The sequence below is a fragment of the Thamnophis elegans genome, chromosome 2 (assembly GCF_009769535.1).
Source record: "Thamnophis elegans isolate rThaEle1 chromosome 2, rThaEle1.pri, whole genome shotgun sequence".
Taxonomy (NCBI): domain Eukaryota; kingdom Metazoa; phylum Chordata; class Lepidosauria; order Squamata; family Colubridae; genus Thamnophis; species Thamnophis elegans.
The window spans coordinates 162109173-162128201 of NC_045542.1; the positions used below are offsets into that span (position 1 = coordinate 162109173).

The 19029-nt window shown below is 47.0% G+C and overlaps 2 protein-coding genes across 3 annotated transcripts; one reads left to right on the forward strand and one right to left on the reverse strand.

The window, feature by feature from the left end:
- Positions 1-2169: 2169 nt before the first annotated feature.
- LOC116502772 (zinc finger protein 260-like) lies at positions 2170-6882 on the reverse strand. The gene is made up of 2 exons (XM_032208698.1): positions 6778-6882; positions 2170-4608 (listed from the first exon to the last, which is right to left on the reverse strand). Exon 2 carries the CDS (start codon positions 4401-4403, stop codon positions 2658-2660), a length of 1746 nt encoding a protein of 581 aa, XP_032064589.1. The 5' UTR covers positions 4404-4608; positions 6778-6882; the 3' UTR covers positions 2170-2657.
- A 2378-nt stretch (positions 6883-9260) lies between these two features.
- LOC116502775 (zinc finger and SCAN domain-containing protein 31-like) lies at positions 9261-12828 on the forward strand. Of its 2 annotated transcripts, none has more exons than XM_032208700.1 (3): positions 9261-10085; positions 11036-11147; positions 11856-12828. In XM_032208700.1, exons 1-3 carry the CDS (start codon positions 9411-9413, stop codon positions 12722-12724), a joined length of 1656 nt encoding a protein of 551 aa, XP_032064591.1. In that variant the 5' UTR covers positions 9261-9410; the 3' UTR covers positions 12725-12828. The 2 variants fall into 2 exon arrangements, with proteins under 2 accessions (XP_032064591.1, XP_032064592.1); XM_032208701.1 differs by having other exon boundaries at positions 11859-12828.
- Positions 12829-19029: the final 6201 nt, after the last annotated feature.

Genomic DNA, 19029 nt, shown 5'->3' on the forward strand with positions numbered 1-19029 from the left:
ATCCATTCATTGCCCGCCGGCCGGTCTCCCTGCAGCAGAGGCGGCCCCGTCGAGGTGGAAGGAAGGACCCCCCCCCCCTCTTCCTCCTCCCGCCAGGTGCAAAGGGCGAAAGTTTAATTCCCTGCCTTTCATCCCTTCCCAAGGAGCTCCGTCTCCACTCGGGGGCGCCTCTTCCCGGGTGGGTTGTGGGGAAATGCGGCATCGAAACTGCAAGTGGATGAGACACGTGGATCAGAGGTTGGATGTGATGTCTTTTGCCAATTGTAGAAAATGGGCGACATGTTTCCCTTATTGTGCATCTCTGGGCATCAGGAAAGAACATCCCATGAGCTTTGCTTTCATCGTGGTTTGCCCCGTGTGCCTCTTCTGGTGTCTCCGAAGTTCAACAGACTCCACAAATCGTTTTTCACATTCTGGGCATTGATGGTCACATTCTGGGCATTGATGGGAGTGACTGGTGGGTGTGTAACACTTTCCAAACCACAGGTGTGAAAGCTGACAGAGTAACAGACTTGGAAGGGAACCTGGAGGTCCTCAAACTCAACACTCCCCTCCCCCCCAGCAAGAGATCCTATGCCCATGATGGTGAACCTGTGGCAACCGATTTCGCCGGCCCTGGGCTCCACGAAAGCCCTGTGTGCATGCATGGAACAGCGGGAGGAGGATGTGTCACAGGTGATCCACTATTGGACACTGTTCCACTATCAGGGCATAGTGGGGATTTTCCCATTTCATTTTTCTGATGTGTCGCTTTTGAGCAAAACTTGATCACACTCTATGCCAGTGGTGGGTTTCTATCAGTTCACACAATTTTCCCCGAACTAGTAGCTCTCCTGTCAAGCAGACAGCAAACCGGCTCTGTTGCTTTGAAAGTGGTCCCATCCACTTTAATCAAAATTTTCATTAAATGTTGTAAAGATATCTGCTTGAATGTAAACTTGAGGAAGAACATGTTAAGGAAACTGTTGTGGCCCAGCACGATATGGTTCAGCTGCTGATGGACTTGGATAGCGAGGAACCATATGAGTCTGCCATGGTGATGTGGAGGACCCTGGGCAAGGTTCAGACTCAGAGCAGGGGCCAGAGTGGCTGGTTGGCCACCAGGAGGTGCCTGAGGCATGGAGCAGTGGGGGGGATCAAAGGAAGTTTGTCCCTAATGCTAGATTGAGAAGGGCTGAGAAACGGAAGCAGCAACTCCATAGGCAGACTCTCAAAAGATGATTAAGCACAGGTGGTTGTTGATTGACCCCTCCCAAGAGAGATTATAGATGAAGCATTGGGAGGGGACATTTGCAGGAAACAACTGTTTGAATTAGTAGTCAATAAAATCTGTCCGTCTATTCTAGCCATGTTTGTTTGTTTGGATTATCTACGTTGCTTCGTTCAAATTATCTGGGTTTCTGCAAAGCTACTGTATCGCACGTGAGTTGCCTGGGCCCTCAGCCAAAGGACACTCCGCACATTTATAGGGCCTCCTTCCTGCCCCTCCTGATGTCTCCATAGTTCAGAAGAATCCACAATCCCAGTAGGTGAGAATAGAAGAATCTATTCTCACCTATTGGGCATTGATAGAGTCTCTCTCGGGTGTGAAGCCTCTGATGTTTAAATTAGGTGTGACTTTTTATCAAAACATCTCCACATTCTTTTGTCGTCACCTTGACTTCTCCGTGTTCCTGTTTGAAGAACTCTCAATTTATTATCTAGAGGTAGTCCTCTACTTACGACCACCATTGAACCCAGAATTTCTGTTGTCAAGTAAAACACTTAAGTGAGTTTTCCACATTTTACAACCATTCTTCCCACACTTGTTAAGTGAAACACTGCAGTTGTATAGCTAGTCTCATGGTTATTAAGTGAATCTGACTTCATCCTTCACTTTCAGTGCCACTGTAACTTGAATGGACACTAAATGAACCCTCCTTTTGCTTTTCACCCATTTCTCTTTTTATTTTCAAATACTTAGAATCAAAGGGCTAGAAGGGACCTACCACAGAATAACAGAGGCGCAGGCTTCTAGTCCCACCTTCCCTGCGCAAGGCAGGAGTCCTTATACGGTTCCCAACAATTTCACATTAGATATTAGGTTTCCACACTCACATCAGATTTTCATTTTCATGTCTTAGAAATAATTTGTTTTAAAAAATATAACAACATTTAACTTAGCAAAGAAAATTTCCAAGGAGGCAATTTTAATGGACAAACTCCAGGAGACAAGATGTTCCAATTGGCAAGAAAAAGTATTCTCATGTTACTCACACCTGCAAGGTTTTCCTCCTGTGTGGATTTTTCATATGCATCTGAAGATAAAAATCTTTGCCACATTCTAAGCCCTGATAAAATTTTCTCTCCAATAAGAATTCACTGATGCTGAAAGAGTAGTTTTCCAAGGAAATCATTCATCACGCTTCAAACGTTTAAAGTGCATCTTTCCGATATGGAGTGTAATTTTTAAGGGACCATTGAAAAGAAAATGCTCTCCTACGATCTGAGAGTTTCTAATTTTTCTCCCTTTTATGAACTCTTATATGGCTTCTAAGGGTTGAACAACCATGAAAAACTGTTCTACCATCAGGGCCTATTAGGGCTTTTCCCATGTCATTTTTCTCATGTCTCCCTTTTGAACAAAACATTACCACACTCTGAGCATCTCTATGGCTTCACTTGTGAATGGACCTTTTGATGCCTCCTAAGGTGTTGTTTTTGGGAAAAACCTTTGCCACATTCCCCACATTTATAGGGCCTCTCTCCTGTGTGCCTCTTCTGATGTCTCCGAAGTCCAGCAGAATCCACAAACCTTTCTCACATTCTGAGCATTGATAGGGTTTGTCTCCAGTGTGAAGTTTTTGATGTCGAATTAGGTGTTCCTTCCGAACAAAACATCTCCCACAGTCTGGGCATTGATAGGGTCTTTCTCCGGTGTGAATTCTCTGATGTTTCAGCAGGCATGATTTGCTGGTAAAACATCTCCCACATTCTGAGCATTGATGGGGTCTTTCTCCGGAGTGAACTCTCCGATGCTGATTTAGCTGTGACTTTGTGTTAAAACATCTCCCACATTCTGGGCACTTTTCATTTTTCTGCACAGGCTTGGAAGGCTTCTCTCCTTTGTGAATCCTCTCGTGTTTTCTAAGATAATATTTGCAACGGAAAGTTTTCTCACACTCTGGACATTTATATTGCTTTTCTAAGTGGCTTATCTGATGCATCCGAAGTGTACTTTTCCGGGTAAAAGATTTCTCACAGACTGGACATTTATATTGCTTCTCTAAGTGGCTTTTCTGATGCATCCAAAGTGTATTTTTCCGGGTAAAAGATTTCTCACAAACTGAGCACTTGTGGCATTTCTCACCAGTGTGGGTTTGGCAGTGAATTCTAAAGGATGATGCATAAGCAAATGTTTTCCCACATTCTAAACATTTGAACTTTTTTTCCCCTCTGTGAACATTCACATGACTTCTGAGGATTTGTATTGTACGGAAAAATGTTCCACACTCGATGCACATATAGGGCTTCACCCCTGTATGGATACTTTGATGTTCAAAAAGATGTGACTTTGTAAAAAAACATTTGTCACATTTTGGGCATTTATAGGGTCTATCCCCAGTATGAAATCTCTGATGTCGAATTAGACTTGACTTTACACCAAAACATCTCCCACATTCTTGGCATTTGTGGGGTTTTTCCCCAGTGTGAATTCTCTGATGTTTCAGCAGGCATGATTTGGTGGAAAAAGATTTCCCACATTCTAGGCACATTTTGTTTTCGTCCTTTGTGTGTGTTTTATTATGTTTGCAAAGAAATGAGCTCTTAGTGAAACACTTCCCACATTCTAGGCATTTATAACGACTCTCCGCTGTGTGAATTTTCTCATGTCTTCTAAACAATTGTTTATAACGGAAAGATTTCCCACACTCCAGAAATTGATAAGGTTTCCCTCCGGTGTGGATTTGCTGATGATTAAGCAGCTGGGAGGTTTGAGGAAAGCATAGCCCACATTTCAGACACTTGCAGGGCTTCTCTTCAGTTGGGCTCTTCTGAGGCCTAGAGAAATGCCGTCTCTCAGGAAATCTTCCCCAGCACTTCCAGGACTCCTGAGATCTCTTTCCCTGGTGGATTCGCTGATGGGCTCCAAGGTCCGAGCCTTTAGCAAAACGCTCCCCGCACTCTCCGCATTTGTAAGGCTTCAGTCCTGGGTGGCTCTGTAGATGTTTGGCAAAGCTCCACACTCCAGGAAAGGATTTCCCACAAAGGAAACACAGGTGGGATCCATTCCCCGTGTGCAGCTTCTGGTGGATCAAAAGGAGGGAATGGTAAGCAAAGGATTTCCCGCAATGGGAGCATTTGGAGAGTCTCCCCTGATTCCTCTGGGGGGAACTTTGGCCAAAGTGTTTCCCACTCTGCATAGTCTCCAGGGTCTGCTCACCTCCAGGGATTTCTATCGGAGGAAATTCAAACAAGCAGAACTTTGGCCAAAAGGTTGGACGATGGGCAGGAGGAGGGGCTCCAGCATGAGTCCGAAAGCTGAGAAGACAAAACTTCTGGTCCTGGTGACTGACCCAGATTGGATCCTGCAAGCAGAACTTTGTGCAAAGGTTTTCCTGGTGGCACCTGCAGGATGAAGTGAAACAGAGAGGAAGATTTATTTTCTTCAGCTCTCCAAATAGCCCAAACAATAGCGGGGAGACCCCCTATATGAACACTGGAGGGCCCACCAAAGCCTATATTCCCTCCCCCCAGGATCAAAGCAATGCCGGGATGCCCCCTGTGGAGCTGACCTCCCCTCCCCTTTTCTTCATATGATGAGAGGGATGGCTGACAGAGTCCCTGTTGCCCCCCATTTGCCTGCCTGAACTGGGGATGATCCCTGCCTTTTCCTTTTGCTCGCTTTGGGTGTGGGAGATGATTCTATATGATGTGAGAGAAACTGCAAAGACCCCTCATAGGATTTATATGTTCCAAGTAGAGCTAATTGTGTACAGAGTACAATCCATGTAGGTATTCATAGACCCTTTTCTTTGGGCCAGCACAGATTGAATATGTCTCCCACCTAGAATGGCTTCCTATTGTTGCTTTATAGTTAAGGGAGGATACAAATACATTGATTGGGGCCAGCAATGCAGTTTGAACATAACAGGGAACAAACAATTCCCATTTTAAAAAATTGACCCTAGAATATATGGACCTAAAGAGGAAGACCGATGGAAGCCTATCACTTTTAGAAGGAAACAACAACCGAGAGCAAATCCCCTTCTATGTATCCTCCTCCACTCCAAGGAAGCCCCTCTGGAACTGAACAATCGCTGTCATGTTCTCCCCCTGGAAGGAAATATGAAGCCACCCAGAAAAGAGCAATAGTTTCTAAAAAAGAGGCAAAATCTAGCATTTCTACAACAGGGAAAAAATATTCCAGCATTTCTTAGAGAAAGAAAGCAAGTTTTATTTTTAGTTTGAAGTTTTATTTTATTTATATGCCGCCCTGTTCCCTGCCGGTGACAGGTGATTCAATTCATAGGGGAACAGAAACTATAGTTGATCTAGGCAGGTATGTTATCTCCCTGAAGCAAAAATCAAAGATGTAAGAGAAATAATCAAACCCATGGAGTAATACCCCTTTTTTCTACTGCACATGGAGACCAATAAAACAACAATGAATCTGAAAAGAGCAGATTATGGTTCCCATTTTCAAGAAAAGGGGGTGGGAGACCCTGGAAACTACAAACCAATCAGCCCAACATCAATATCTGGGAAGATACTGGAAAAGAATTTAAAAAATCTGATCTGCAAACATCTAGAGAAAAAAAAAGTTATAATTAAAAGCTATTATGGGTTTGTTAAAAAGAGATCATGCCAAACCAATCTTATTTCCTTCTTTGAAAAGAATAGAGAGTCTAGACTAGAAAAGAAGGATTGGAGGTGACATGATAGCTATTCCAGTATTTGAGGGGCTGCCACAATGAAGAGGAGGTCAGCCTATTCTCCAAAGGACCAGAAGGCAGGAGGAGAAACAGTGGATGGAAAGGCGGGGGGGGGGGGGGGACCCAGAAACTACAAACCATTCAAGAAGAGAAGCGAGCTGGAATTAAGGAGATACTTCCTAACGGGGGGGGGGGGGGGACAATTAATCAGTGGAGCAACTGGTTTGCAGAGGTTGTGGCTGCTACTACACTGGAGTCTTTTAGGAAAAGAATGGACAGCCACCGGCCCGAAATGGTATAGGAACTCCTGCTTGAGCAGGGGGCTGGACTAGAAGACCTCCGGGGGGGTTCCTTCCCGCCCTATTCTGATGGACAAAACCCACAACTGACACATCCTTTCAAAACAAAACTGGGCAAAGAATGGTGTTTTTTTTTTCAGATTCTACCCAGCTTTGCAGAAACAAAACAATTAAAACACTAGGATAAAAGCAAAGAATATTCATTTTCCTCCATTTAAATAAAGGCGAAAGAAAGTGGATCTTTTCTGCGCTGGGAAAACATTCAACTCAATTCAAGCCATTTGAACCCCTTTTCTTCCCCTAAAGAAAAACCCTCCACCCCCCATTGAAGAGAGAAGGGCGGGTATTTCTTTCAGCCACCCAATAATCCCCCCCCCTTAAACCCTTGGAGGAGAAGCCCCCTTTCCCTCCGTGGGGCGAGGCTCCCCCACCCCCCTTTGCCCAGAGGCTCCCTGTCCAGCCCTGCATCCACCCGAAGCTTCCTCCTGGCACCGACTCGGGGCTACCTTCCTCCTGGCGGGGAGAAGCCCTCCTGGCAGCCCGAGGGAGAGCTGGTGCCCCACCTGCTCGGAGCGGAGCCCAGTAGCAGCCTTGCCGGATGCCCAGAAGTTGCACAGCCGCCCAAAATGCCGCAAGTGGGCAAACCCCAGGGAGGGAGGAAGAACGAGAGGTGATTCCTAGAGAGGCCCCTAGAAAGCCTCTCCCCGCCTTTTCCGTCTCCTTTTTCCTTCCTGGGAGAATGGAGGGGGGAGACGCTCTGGCCCCTCCTTCCTCTCCGCCCCCGGGATCAGTTGCTGTTTCGGGGTCCGGCAAGCGACTTTTCCCCTTCGGAGGACGCTGGGCGAGAGCCGCCTCTTTCCTGGCCGGGCGAAGGCGAGTCTTTTAAGCGGGAGGTAGAAAGTCAGAGGGACAGTCACAGGACCCCAGCAACTGTCTTCCCCAGCCGACTTGGCCGGGGATGATGGGCGAGGCTGTATCCCAGAGCTGGGGTCAGCAGGAGGGTGTTTGGCGGCTCTTTCCAAGCTGCCGCCTTCCCACTTGGGGCGAGTTCCCACGACGGCTAAACGAAACCCGGGTTGGGGCGCCCTCCCCTTCCCGGGTGCACGTCGGAAGGGCCGATCTAGTGCGCAACGCACCCCGTCCTTGCTTCTCCGTTAAGGAGTTTGTGTCCAAGTTTGGTCTGGGATGTTTTTTGGGGGGACTGTTAACATTTTTCTTGGGGCGAGGACTAAGGAAGTGGCATCTGTATTGGGTCCTCGGGGTCTGTTGTTGACAAATGGCTTGCGAGTTGCAACCCACCCACCCCCGAAATAGACCTAGTCCTCAACTTACAACAGTTCATTTAGTGACCGTTCAAAGCCACACCCCAGGGTCACACGATCAAAATTCCGATGCCGGGCAATTCGACTCATATGGATCACGGTTTGCAGTATCCTGGGGTCATGCGATCAACGTTCGCCACCTTCGGATGAGCAAAGTCAGTTGTGGGGAATCAGATCCACCGAAAGGTTTGGTTTACTAATTTAAGAGCGGCAGGGATTCCCTTTAACAATGGCGGTAGGAAAAGTCCTAAAATGGGAGGAAGCTCATTTAACAAATTCCTCGCTTAACAACAGACATTTGGGGCTCAATTGTGGTCGTAAGTCGAGGACTACCAGTATTGCTTTTTGAACAGTAGTTAAGAAGGGCAGTTTAGCACTTCCTCCTTTCATTCCCTCTCCCCCCCCCCACACACACACCCAAACCTTGAAAATTAGTTTAGCATGAGAGCGAAAGAGATAAGGAAGGGAGGAAGGAAGGAAGGAAGGAAGGAAGGAAGGAAGGAAGGAAGGAAGGAAGGTTAATCCTGAGTTCCCAAGTTGAAGGACCCAGAGGCTGGATCTCCTGAATGCTTCTTGCTTCCTAACAGTGTTTTTCAACCTTGGAAATTTTAAGCTATTTATTTATTTTTATTTATTTTATTTACTTAGTTTGTCAAGCATGTACAAGATAACAGGTATAAATATAAACATGGACATGAGCACATGAAATAAGTACAAACAAATGGGGACAGTGGGACAGGGACCGTAGGCACGCTGGTGCGCTTATGCACGCCCCCTTTATGGAATCCCTTTAAGAATGGGGTGAGGTCCACGGTGGTCAGTTTGAGGTTGAAGCCGTGGGGGTTGGAGGATGTAACAACAGAGTCAAGTAGAACATTCCAGGCATTGACCACTCTGGTGCCGAAGTCGTATTTTCTGCAGGTTACCTTGACTTTGTATCTATTGTTTGCCCGTGTATTGTTGCAGTTGAAGCTGAATTAATTGTTGACAGGTAGGATGTTGTAGCAGACAATTTTGTGTACTATGCTGAGAACAGACCATAGGCTGTAGTTCAAGGTGGTCCAAGGCCAAAATTTCGAGCCTGGTGGCATAAGGGATTTTGTATTGTTGAGCGGAGGAATGGAGGACTCTTCTCGTGAAATACCTCTGGACTCGCTCAATTGTATTAATGTCCGATATACAGTATGGATTCCAGGCAAACGAGGTGGCGCAGTGGTTAAATGCAGCACTGCAGGCTACTTCAGCTGACTGCAGTTCTGCAGTTCGGCTGTTCAAATCTCACCAGCTCAGGGTTGACTCAGCCTTCCATCCTTCCGAGGTGGGTAAAATGAGGACCCGGATTGTTGTTGGGGGCAATATGCTGACTCTGTAAACCACTTAGAGAGGGCTGAAAGTCCTATGAAGCGGTATATAAGTCTAACTGCTATTGCTAAATACCTCGCCATCCTGCTTGTTCACTCTTCCCATGTTCTCATCTCTAAGGATACCTTTCCCCGATCCTTGACAGATTTGCTTTTCTTACGCAAGGATTTGTTTGCTTTTGGACAAGTGACCAATCTGCAGGGGCACTCAGAAATGTACAATATATGGACTCTTGCTTGAGCTGGGGGTTGGATTAGAAGACCTCCATGGTCCCTTCCAACTCTGATGACAACATGATTAAAAAGCTAATTGTTGGCTTGTCTTTTTCCCCATTTCTCCCATCTTCTCTGTCCTGTAGGGGGAAAAAAACATCAACCTTTTGGAAAAAACAATTATTTCACTGACCGAGCCAGTTTGGGAAAGAAAAGTTTCTTCCTTGGACAAATCCACGGATTAACCAGAGGTCTTTGCAAGCGTCTCCTTTCTGCATTTAGGAGAAGAGGCAGAAGGCGATGTCCGCATTGAGCGCCTTGAGTGAGGTCCAGGCGAAACGCATGTGGGAATTTTTCCCCAAGAAACTGGGAGGGGAGATGCTACAGACAGATGTGGAGTTACCCCAACACTGGCAGGACCTGATCATAACCGCAGGCTCTCTGCACTCCGGCTGGTGGGGCAGCCAGGCTCCAGAGGAGCCCACCCCCTGGGACGACCCCAAGGGTTTCCTGGCCTCCTTCGAACAAGTGGCTGAGGCCTGTCGGTGGCCCCGGAAAGAGTGGGCAGCCCGGCTTTGGCCTGCCCTCCGCGGAGAAGCCGAACAAGCTTTCAGTAACCTGGAGTCTCGAGACCGGCAGGATTACGGGAAAGTGAAAGCAGCCATCTTGCACTGGGATGCCCTGAGCCGGGAGAAGCAACGCCAGCACTTCCGGCGTTTCCGCTACCAGGAAGCGGAGGGGCCCCGCGGGGTTTACAACCGGCTCCAGGCGCTGTGCCGTCAGTGGCTGAAGGTGGAGAGGCACTCCAAGGAGCAGATCCTGGAGCTGCTGATCCTGGAACAGTTCCTGACCGTCCTGCCTCCGGAGATCCAGAGCTGGGTACGGGAGAGGGGCCCTGCTTGCTGCACCCAGGCGGTGGCCCTGGCCGAGGATTTCCTCTGGATGCAAAGAGAGTCTTTGAGATGGGAACAACAGGTAAATCCCCTGTCAGGGTTCCATATAGCATCCAAAAGTAAATCAGAGTTTTTGCATTTTCTATTGTGAGAAAATGGGAGCAGAATAATAGACAGTGTGGCAGGCCAAAGACCCAAAAGAAAAGATCCAGCCATGGGGGGCTTAAATCTGGCCTGCGGGATTGACCTGGAAAGGACCTGCCCGTGGTGCCTCTGTGTGGGCCATTTTCGGCCTCCCCGGCCTCCAGCAGCATTCTGCCAGCCCAAAACAGGCTGTGTGGAGGCCCCATGGGGCCCGTTTTCGGCCGGGACAGTGTCGCAGGAGACCGTCCAGGACGAAAACGGGGTTCAGGGGGGTGGGGGCCTTGAGCCCATTTTGGCCGGCTGGATGCTGTAGGAGGCGTCCGTCCTGTCTCCCCATCCCCACCCCCCCTGCCAGCCCGTGGAGGAGAACTACAATGCCGATCCAGCCCTCTAAGAAATCCAGTTTGACATCCCTGCCCTACAACAATGGTTCCTAACCTTTCCTGCTTGTTGGACCGGGGTGGGAGGGAGACGGGATGGTTCCATGCGCGGGGCAGAAATTTCCTGATAGTTGTTAATCAATTCTTTCCCCATTCTTTCTTATTCCATTCCATTCTTCTTAATTGCTCATCTCCCTCAGGATGGGGCTCTAGGCAGTGTACAATTCCATCAATAACATTAAACATTAAAATCAGAATAATTTAGGATTAAAAAAAAAAATTTAAATTCTAAAACCACATTCTAAACATTCCAACAGAAGACGAATTCCAAGATGGGGAGGTTAGGCTTGTTAATTAAGGGGGGGGAGCGAATTCCCTGTATCCCTCACGCAAGGGCGCACAGCCTTCCCTACCTGAATGTGTGGGACAGGCTGAGGTGATGGGGCAAACTCATTTCCTTGCCTTCCCTGTTCCTAAGTTGCATTTCATGTTTTGATCCTGTCTGCAGGGGACCACAGCCGCTGTTCCCTCAGCCAAGGCAGAGCGGGACTCGTCTGACAGCGGAGGGATTTTCCCAAGGTCGTTCCTGGAGGAAGAGGAGAAAGTTGGAAATTTGTGTGGTGAGTAAAAAACAGAGATTCCTGGGTTTCCATGGAATAATCAATGAGAAATTTGGTACCTTGCTCAATAGTAGTAACTGTCAGAGGGATTTTTTAATGGACAACCATTGAAATATGAGCCAGCAGTGAGCAGCAGCTGCCAAAAAAGCCCACACAGTTCTAGGCTGGATTAACAGAAGGATAGACTCAAGATCACATGAAGTGTGAATACCACTTTATAATGCCTTGGTAAGGCCACACTTGGAATACTGCATTCAGTTTTGGTCACCACGATGTAGAAAAGATATGGAGACTCTAGAAAGAGTGCAGAGAAGAGCAACAAAGATGATTAAGGGCCTGGAGACTAAAACATGAAGAACGGTTGCAGGAACTGGGTATGTCTAGTTTAATGCAAAGAAAGACTAGGGGAGACATGATAGCAGTGTTCTCAGGGGTTGCCACAAAGAAGAGGGAGTCAAACTATTCTTCAAAGCACCTGAGGGCAGGACAAGAAGCAATGGGTGAAAACTAATCAAGGAGAGAAGCAACTTAGAACTGAGGAGAAATTTCCTGACAGAACAATTAATCAGTGGAACAACTTGCCTTCAGAAGTTGTGAATGTTCCAGCACTCACAACTTTTTAAAGAAGGTGTTGGATAACCATTTGTCTGAAGTGGTATATTTTATGTTTTCTCCCTTTTGCCCTCTTCAATCCTCTCTTTATTTCAGCAGGCGATGTCCGGCAGAACGAGAATGGCAGGAAATTTTTGAAAGTTGCCTCCGACAGAACTGAGCCACCAAAGCTGGAAGAGATGCCCTTGCTGAAGAGAACAAGGAGAAACTATCTCACGGATAAGTGTAAGAAAAGTACGGCTTCCCAAGTGGCGGGATTCCATAACGCTTCCCTCCCCGAAGAGAAACCGAACGAAAAGAGAAAATACAAGTGCAACGTTTGCGGGAAATTCTTCAGCTACAAGTCGAGCTTGAAGATCCACCTGAGAATCCACACCGGGGAGAAACCGTACAAGTGCTTGGAGTGCGGGAAGAGCTTCATCCGTAGCGACCTCCTGGCCTCCCATCAGAGGATCCACACGGGGGAGAAGCCCTACAGCTGCTCCTTTTGCGGCAAGTGCTTCTGCGACTTGTCCACATTGATCAAGCATCGGAGGATCCACACGGGGGAGAAGCCGTACATCTGCGTGGAGTGCGGCAAGAGCTTCAGCCAAAAGGCGATTCTCAACTCCCACCAGAGGATTCACACGGGTGAGAAACCTCACAAATGCGGCGAGTGTGGGGACAGCTTCAGCCGGAGCACTTACCTGGCCTCCCATCAGCGAGTCCACCTGGGGGGACGGATGTGTCAAAATGCAGATTGTAGCCTCCCAGATCAGCCCAAACTGATTCAGTCCCCCATCGTTCCTGTGGAGGAGAAGACCTTTAAATGCCCCGAATACGGTCAGAAGTTGAAGCAGCATTCGCCGTGCTTGGCCCACCAGAAAATGTACGCATTGGGCAAAAGTATCAGTGTTTTTGAATGTGGAGACAAGATTCATTTGGAAGCCATGGCTTGCGAGACTTCGGAGAAGCTGAGTGATTAGCCCGGAGGTCGACAAATCTGCGGCTCTGAAGCCGCATGTGGCTCTTTCATCCCTCTGCTGTGGCTCCCTGTCGCCGGTTAGCTGCACAATTGATAGGGCTTTTGGTTAGGACAGGTAGAGGAAAAGGGACGCCGCTCTAGGAGGAGACTCTATGTTGAGGGAACCGGACTTCCAGAATTGAATGGGGGGCTTCTGGTTATGACTTTTGTGGCTCTTTGAGTCTTTAAGGTGGCCGACCCCTGGATTAGCCCATGGGGAGGGGATTTGCTCCTCTCTTGGCGCTCGGAAAAATTTCCAATCCAATTGGCATTAAAGCAATATGGCGAATTGCCCACAGTTGTGAGGGAAGTGGGGGCAAAAGATTTCAACTATTTGTCCCTTTCAGAGAGTTGTGCACTGAGAAGCTACAAGATGTACTTCTTGGGGATAGCACTTAGCAGCAGCACTTAAGACTTATAAGACACACCTTTTTCCCTAAAAAAAGAGGATGAAAATCTGGGTGCGTCTTATACACCGAATACAGCATTTTTTCCAGAGGTGGGTTCCTACCAGTTTGCACCAGTTCGGTAGAACCAGTTCGTCAAATCTACCGAACCGGTTAGAAGAGGTTTCACCAGTGGACTCGGAAAGCAGGCCACACCTACAGAAGAGGTTCCAAAAAATTTTCCCCAACACACACACACACACACACACACACACACACACACACACACACAGACTCGCACACACACACAAAGAGAAAGGAAGAAAGAAAGAAAAAGAAAAAGTGAGAGAGATGAAAGAAAAAAAGTAAAAATGGACAAAGAAACAAAAGGAAGGAAAGAGAGAGAGAGAGAGAGAACACATGGCCAGCAAGCCACTCCCACCAGGTCACATGGCCAGCAAGCCACTCCCACAAAGGAGGCCACACCCACAGAGTAGGTTCAAAAAATTTTTGAAACCCACCACTGATTTTTTCCCTCCCGAAACCCCGCACCCTTCACCAAAATGGCTGTGTAGAGTCTGTAGGAGGCTTTCAGAGTGCTCCTGGGGGTTGCAGAGGGCAGAAATGAGTAAAAAATGGGCCATTTTTGCTCAATTTTGGCCCCACCCCATCCTGCAGCCCCAGGAGCACTCCATAAACCTCCTAAAGGCTATGCATGCAATTTTTTTGATAGAAAATGGACCTGTTTTGCGAAAAATGGGCCGTCCCCCCCCCCCCCCCGGGAGCACTCTACAAGCCTCCTAAAGGCTATTCGTGTCCCATTTTTGGAAAGTTTGCAGAGTGCAAAAAAAAATTTTTTTTTTATTTGATTCTTCAAAACCTTGGTGCATCTTATACTCCAGTGTGTCTTATACTCTGAAAAATATGGTATATACTGCTTCTCAGTGCTTTGCAGCTCTCTCTAAGGGGTTTACAGAGTCAGCCTATTGCCCCTCCCTCCCAACAATCCGGGTCCTCATCGTGGTTAGCTGTCGGTTTCTCGGGTTTCAGTCAAGAAGGAATGGCATCCGCTACGCACTCTTCCTTGTTGGTTGTTCCTTGTTCCGTCCTTGTTCTCAAGCCGAGAAACCACCCACACCTGGATGACCGTTTGACGAGTCTCAAGATTGGCCCTAGCAATTATTGGATACAAATAGTCCTCAATTTATAACACTTCTTTTACTGACTGTTCAAAGTTACAACGGCACTGAAAAAGAGTGACTGATGACTGTTTTTTCAGGGTTGCGTGATCGAAATTCGGTCGCTTGGCAACTGACTCATATTTATGACAGTTGCAGTGTCCCCGGGTCACGTGATTCCACTTTCGCGACCTTCTGGCGAGCAAAGTCAAGGGGGACGACGACCAAGATTCGCTTAACGACCTTCTTACTAACTTAACCCCGGTGACAAGGAAGGGTCCTAAAAGGTGGGCAAAATTGATTGAACAATGCTCTTGCTCGGCAACATAAGTCGTGCTGTCAATCTGTGGAGAATTATTTTCGAAGTATTATCTTTTTGATTAAAATAGTACAAGCGCCAACAGGCTTTTCTGTTGTTTGAAGCAGGGCCTCTGGTGTCTTTTGGACAAATGCTTTGGAATACGGGGTGGGGGCCCACAACATGGTTGCCAAGGCAAGGGGCTGCCTACTCAGCAACCCACCCACCCCAAACTACAGGTCCTTTAGCAAAAGGACATTTAGTGACCATTCAAAGTGATGTTTTACCTCTCTAAATGTCTCTGGAGATTCTCAGTCATCCAAGGTCATGGTTGTCCCCAAAGATGCTTTTTCAAGAGGCCACTGGACTTTCTGGTTTTTCTTTGAAGACGTTTCGCTTCTCATCCAAGAAGCTTCTTCAGCTCTGACTTCCATTCCCCACCATCCAGTCAGAGCTGAAGAAGCTTCATGGATGAGAAGCAAACATCTTCCCAGAACAAGTCTCTCCAGGGGTACTTACAATCCAGTTCTGAAGTCCTGGCAGTTGAGTCCCCCATGATCAAATGACGGCATTTCAAGAGCTCCGCAACTGGTCTGCATTTACGGCTGTTTGCAGCGTCCTGCCAACATTTTACGATGTTTTTACCCCAAAACGGCATTTGCTTCCAGTTCCAATAAAAGGAGAATACTTGTAGTTCAGGGTGGAAACGAAGAGTCCTTGGTCCTCTCTGAGGTTGTTGATATTCTTTATATTCACAGCATAGCTGATTGTCGGAACTTTTAAAAACTTTGTAAAGCATTTTTTTTTTTACTACCGTTAGTAAAATAAATGCTAAAAAAAAGTTTAGGCGATCAGGTGTGCGAGAATCAGCTGTGCTGCACGATTTATATTTGCTAGAAAGCAGGAAATCCTGCGGCACAGCTGTTCTCTCCTCCCCCCCAATCGCTGTTCTACTTAATGTTTGCAGACTCAGAAAAGACTTCTTAGCGCCTGTTGTGCGCATTCACACAAAGCAAACTGGTAGCAGACTTTAGAGTGTTTCACCCCTGGCCAGATCTAAGCACCCACGGGCCTTGAGTTTGACACCCCTGATCTCGGGCCAAAGAAATGAAGGACTGACATCTTTGAGACTCTCCGTTATGGACTTCAACTCCCAGAAATCCCCAGTTTGTTATATATATATAATGTGTTGTATTTGTGCTGATAAATAAATAAAGGGAAACTAGTATAGATCTATTGCAAGCTATTTAGCTCTCATCAGCTAGCCATACCCTTACTGGGATTAGAACCTGTGCTGTTCTAATCCCAGTAAGGGTATGGCTAGCTGATGAGAGCTAAATAGCTTGAAATAGATCTATACAGGGACGTGCAGTCACTAGAGGCAAGGGAGGCGGGGCCTCACCAGTCTCCTCAGGGAAAGGAAAGGATTTTAAATAATTTTCTTAAAATAATTAAAGCCAGGGTAGTTGCTACCAGATCTCAAGTCACAGTGGCTTGGTGTCTGCTCTCAGTATTAACTAGGAGGAGGCCAGAGAACGAGGGGCCTCTTTTGCTTAAGGAATTTTTCGCCTTTTAAGAGTTAAGCAAGGGTTAACAAGCGAAGAATTTCTTATGCAAATGAGGCACGTATTCTCTCGCCTCCTGTAGAGGGCATTTTTAGAGGCTTTTTAGAGTTCTCTGGGAGCAACTAGCTCAGTCTGACTTCAGAGCTCTGGCTTTTCAAGAGTGGAGGGCAGGGCTGGAAGAAGCAGAGTTGAAATAGTCTCTGAAACAGCTGGAAAAGGTGCGTGTGGGGAGGGGGGAGGAATTCAAAAAGTTTGATTGGAAGGCAGCAGGGGAAGGGGGGGTATGGCAGAAGAGCTGCTTTCAAGCCTTTGGAAAATATATCCAATCCAACTTCTGTGTTTGTGTTTGAGAGTGAGTGAATGAGAGAGGGATCGAAGTTCTCTGTGTGCGTGTGTCTGTTTGAGAGAGTGGGAGGGAGGGAGATAGGGAGGAAGGAGCGGGAGGGAGAATAAAAAGAATGGAAAAACCTATTTTGCAAGGGGGAAAAATGCTGTCGCTTTAAATCGGAACTGAGCATGCCTGGCTGTGGAATTCTGGGAGTTGAAGTCCACAAGTCTAAAAAGTGCCTCATCAGGGCTAAAGCTGACCGCACGTCACTGGATCTATACTAGTCTCCCTTTATTTATTTATCAGCACAAATACAACACAAATGTAACAAAGGCAACAGTAAAAAATATTGGGCTTTCTGTCTGGATGGTCTCTTGTGACGAGCCAATAGACAGAGAATGGAAGCAGTACCCTTCCTCCCATATTTGGGCATACCAGGGGTTGTGACACTAAATACATGTGTGTGTGTGTGTGTGTGTGTGTGTGTGTATTTGTGCTGATAAATAAATAAAGGGAGACTAGTATAGATCTATTTCAAGCTATTTAGCTCTCATCAGCTAGCCATACCCTTACTGGGAATCGAACCTGTATTGCATCCTAGGCAGATGTGTTAACCACCAAGCCACAGAGCTCGACTCCTTATCAGCTGTGCCGGGGTGAAAGGTATCTATTTTAGAGTTACAACCCCCGGTATGCCCAAATATGGGAGGAAGATCACTACATACATACATACATACATACATACATACATACATACACACACACACACACACACACACATACATACATACATACATATAAAATCTTTGAGGTTTTTAATTATTTGTTTAGTTTGGTACACTGGCCAGAGTCCACTGGAGTTGGGCAGCCAAAAAATTAAAATACATAATAAACACTAAGGTTTACTGGATTATGAATTCAGCATGAGCCAACAGAGGGTTACAGCTGCCAAAATAGCCAATGCAAGCTTGCGCTTCCTCAACAGTTATACACATCCTCTCCTCGTTTAGCGACTGCAATCCATTTCTTAAATTGGAAGCGAAATGGTCACTAAGGAAAACGGTTGCCAAGGGAAGGTGGGGCAGAGACAAATGCTGTGAAGATCACAGGTTGTGGTGTTTCATTTGTAGATTTTCACTCTTGTCAGTTTCCAATTGCTTTTTGCATGAACGCCTCAAGTCAAGATTCTACGCGTGTTGCTATGCCACCTTATCACTTTCAATCAGAAAAAAATCAGAAAAGAACTGGGAGGGACCTTGCAGGTCATCTAGTCCAACCCCCTACTCAAGCAGGAAACCCTATGCCATTTCAGACAAGTCCAATCTCTTCTTCAAAACTTCCCGGGATGAAGCACCCACAACTTCTGAAGGCAAAGCTGTTCCAGCTGTTCTCCCTGTGAGGGGATTTCTTCTCAATTCCAGGTTGCTTCTCTCCATTAGTTTCCATCCATTGTTTCATGTCCTGCCCTCGGGTGCTTTGGAAAATAAATTGATTCCCTCTTCTTTGTGGCAGCCCCTCAAATCCTGGAATGCTGCTATCATGTCCATCCGTCCCCCGCCCAGTCCTTTTTTCTAGATTAGCCAAACCCAAATCCTGCCAAAAATCAGTTGCAACTGCGTACCCTGGTTAGAAGTTGATTTCTTAAATTACCATCATATTGGAGGATGGATGTCGAATTTGTGAGATCTGATTGGTCTGTTGATACCACATGGCGAAGGCCATACTTGCAATCACTACAATACAAGAAGAATAGAAAATCCGGAGGAGAGCCACAGAGAGCGAGTAGCTGGAAGGGCAAGTTCCCAACCCTTGAGTTTGGAACCGGGCCGCAGAAGTGATGGGGGAGGGTGTGCATCCCCCTCTTGTGTGAGCGGTGGGTGAGCATGTGCATACGTGCACCATTGGTGCAAGCTGCGGGCGCAAATTGAGCTACGTGCATGCACCCTTGCCTGCCGCTTACGCATGACCCTCTCTTTACCAGTGGTGGGATTCAAATAAATTGAACAACCGTTTCTCTGCCCTAATGACCGGCTGGATGGGCGTGGCCAGGAGGTGTGACAAGCAGCACTCGGTCTCCTGCAACCCCCACCCGGAGCAAAAACGGGCTGCGGGGGACGGGGGGGGGGACGCTTAAAACAAAAGTTTTTAAGACTTGTGCAGTGGAGCTGTAATTCCTTTGGTAAGCTTAAAGAAGAGCAAATGAAGGCGGAAGTGATTTCTTTTTTCTCTAGCATACAGAGCTGAATTCAAGAGAGACTGCAAGGCTTCTCACTTAGCTGGAAGGTATTAATTTTGGGCCTAGCACAGGGGTGGGATACCTGGTGGGAGCACCAGGTACCGTTCCAGTACGGTCAGTGGTGGGTTTCAAAATTTTTTAGAACTTCTTGTGTAGGTGTGGCCTACTTTGTGGGAGTGGCTTGCTGGCCATGTGACCAAGAGTGGCTTGCCAGCCATGTGACTGGGTAGGCCAACTTATAAAATGTGGTGAAACTCAATAATGCTCTTGCTTAGC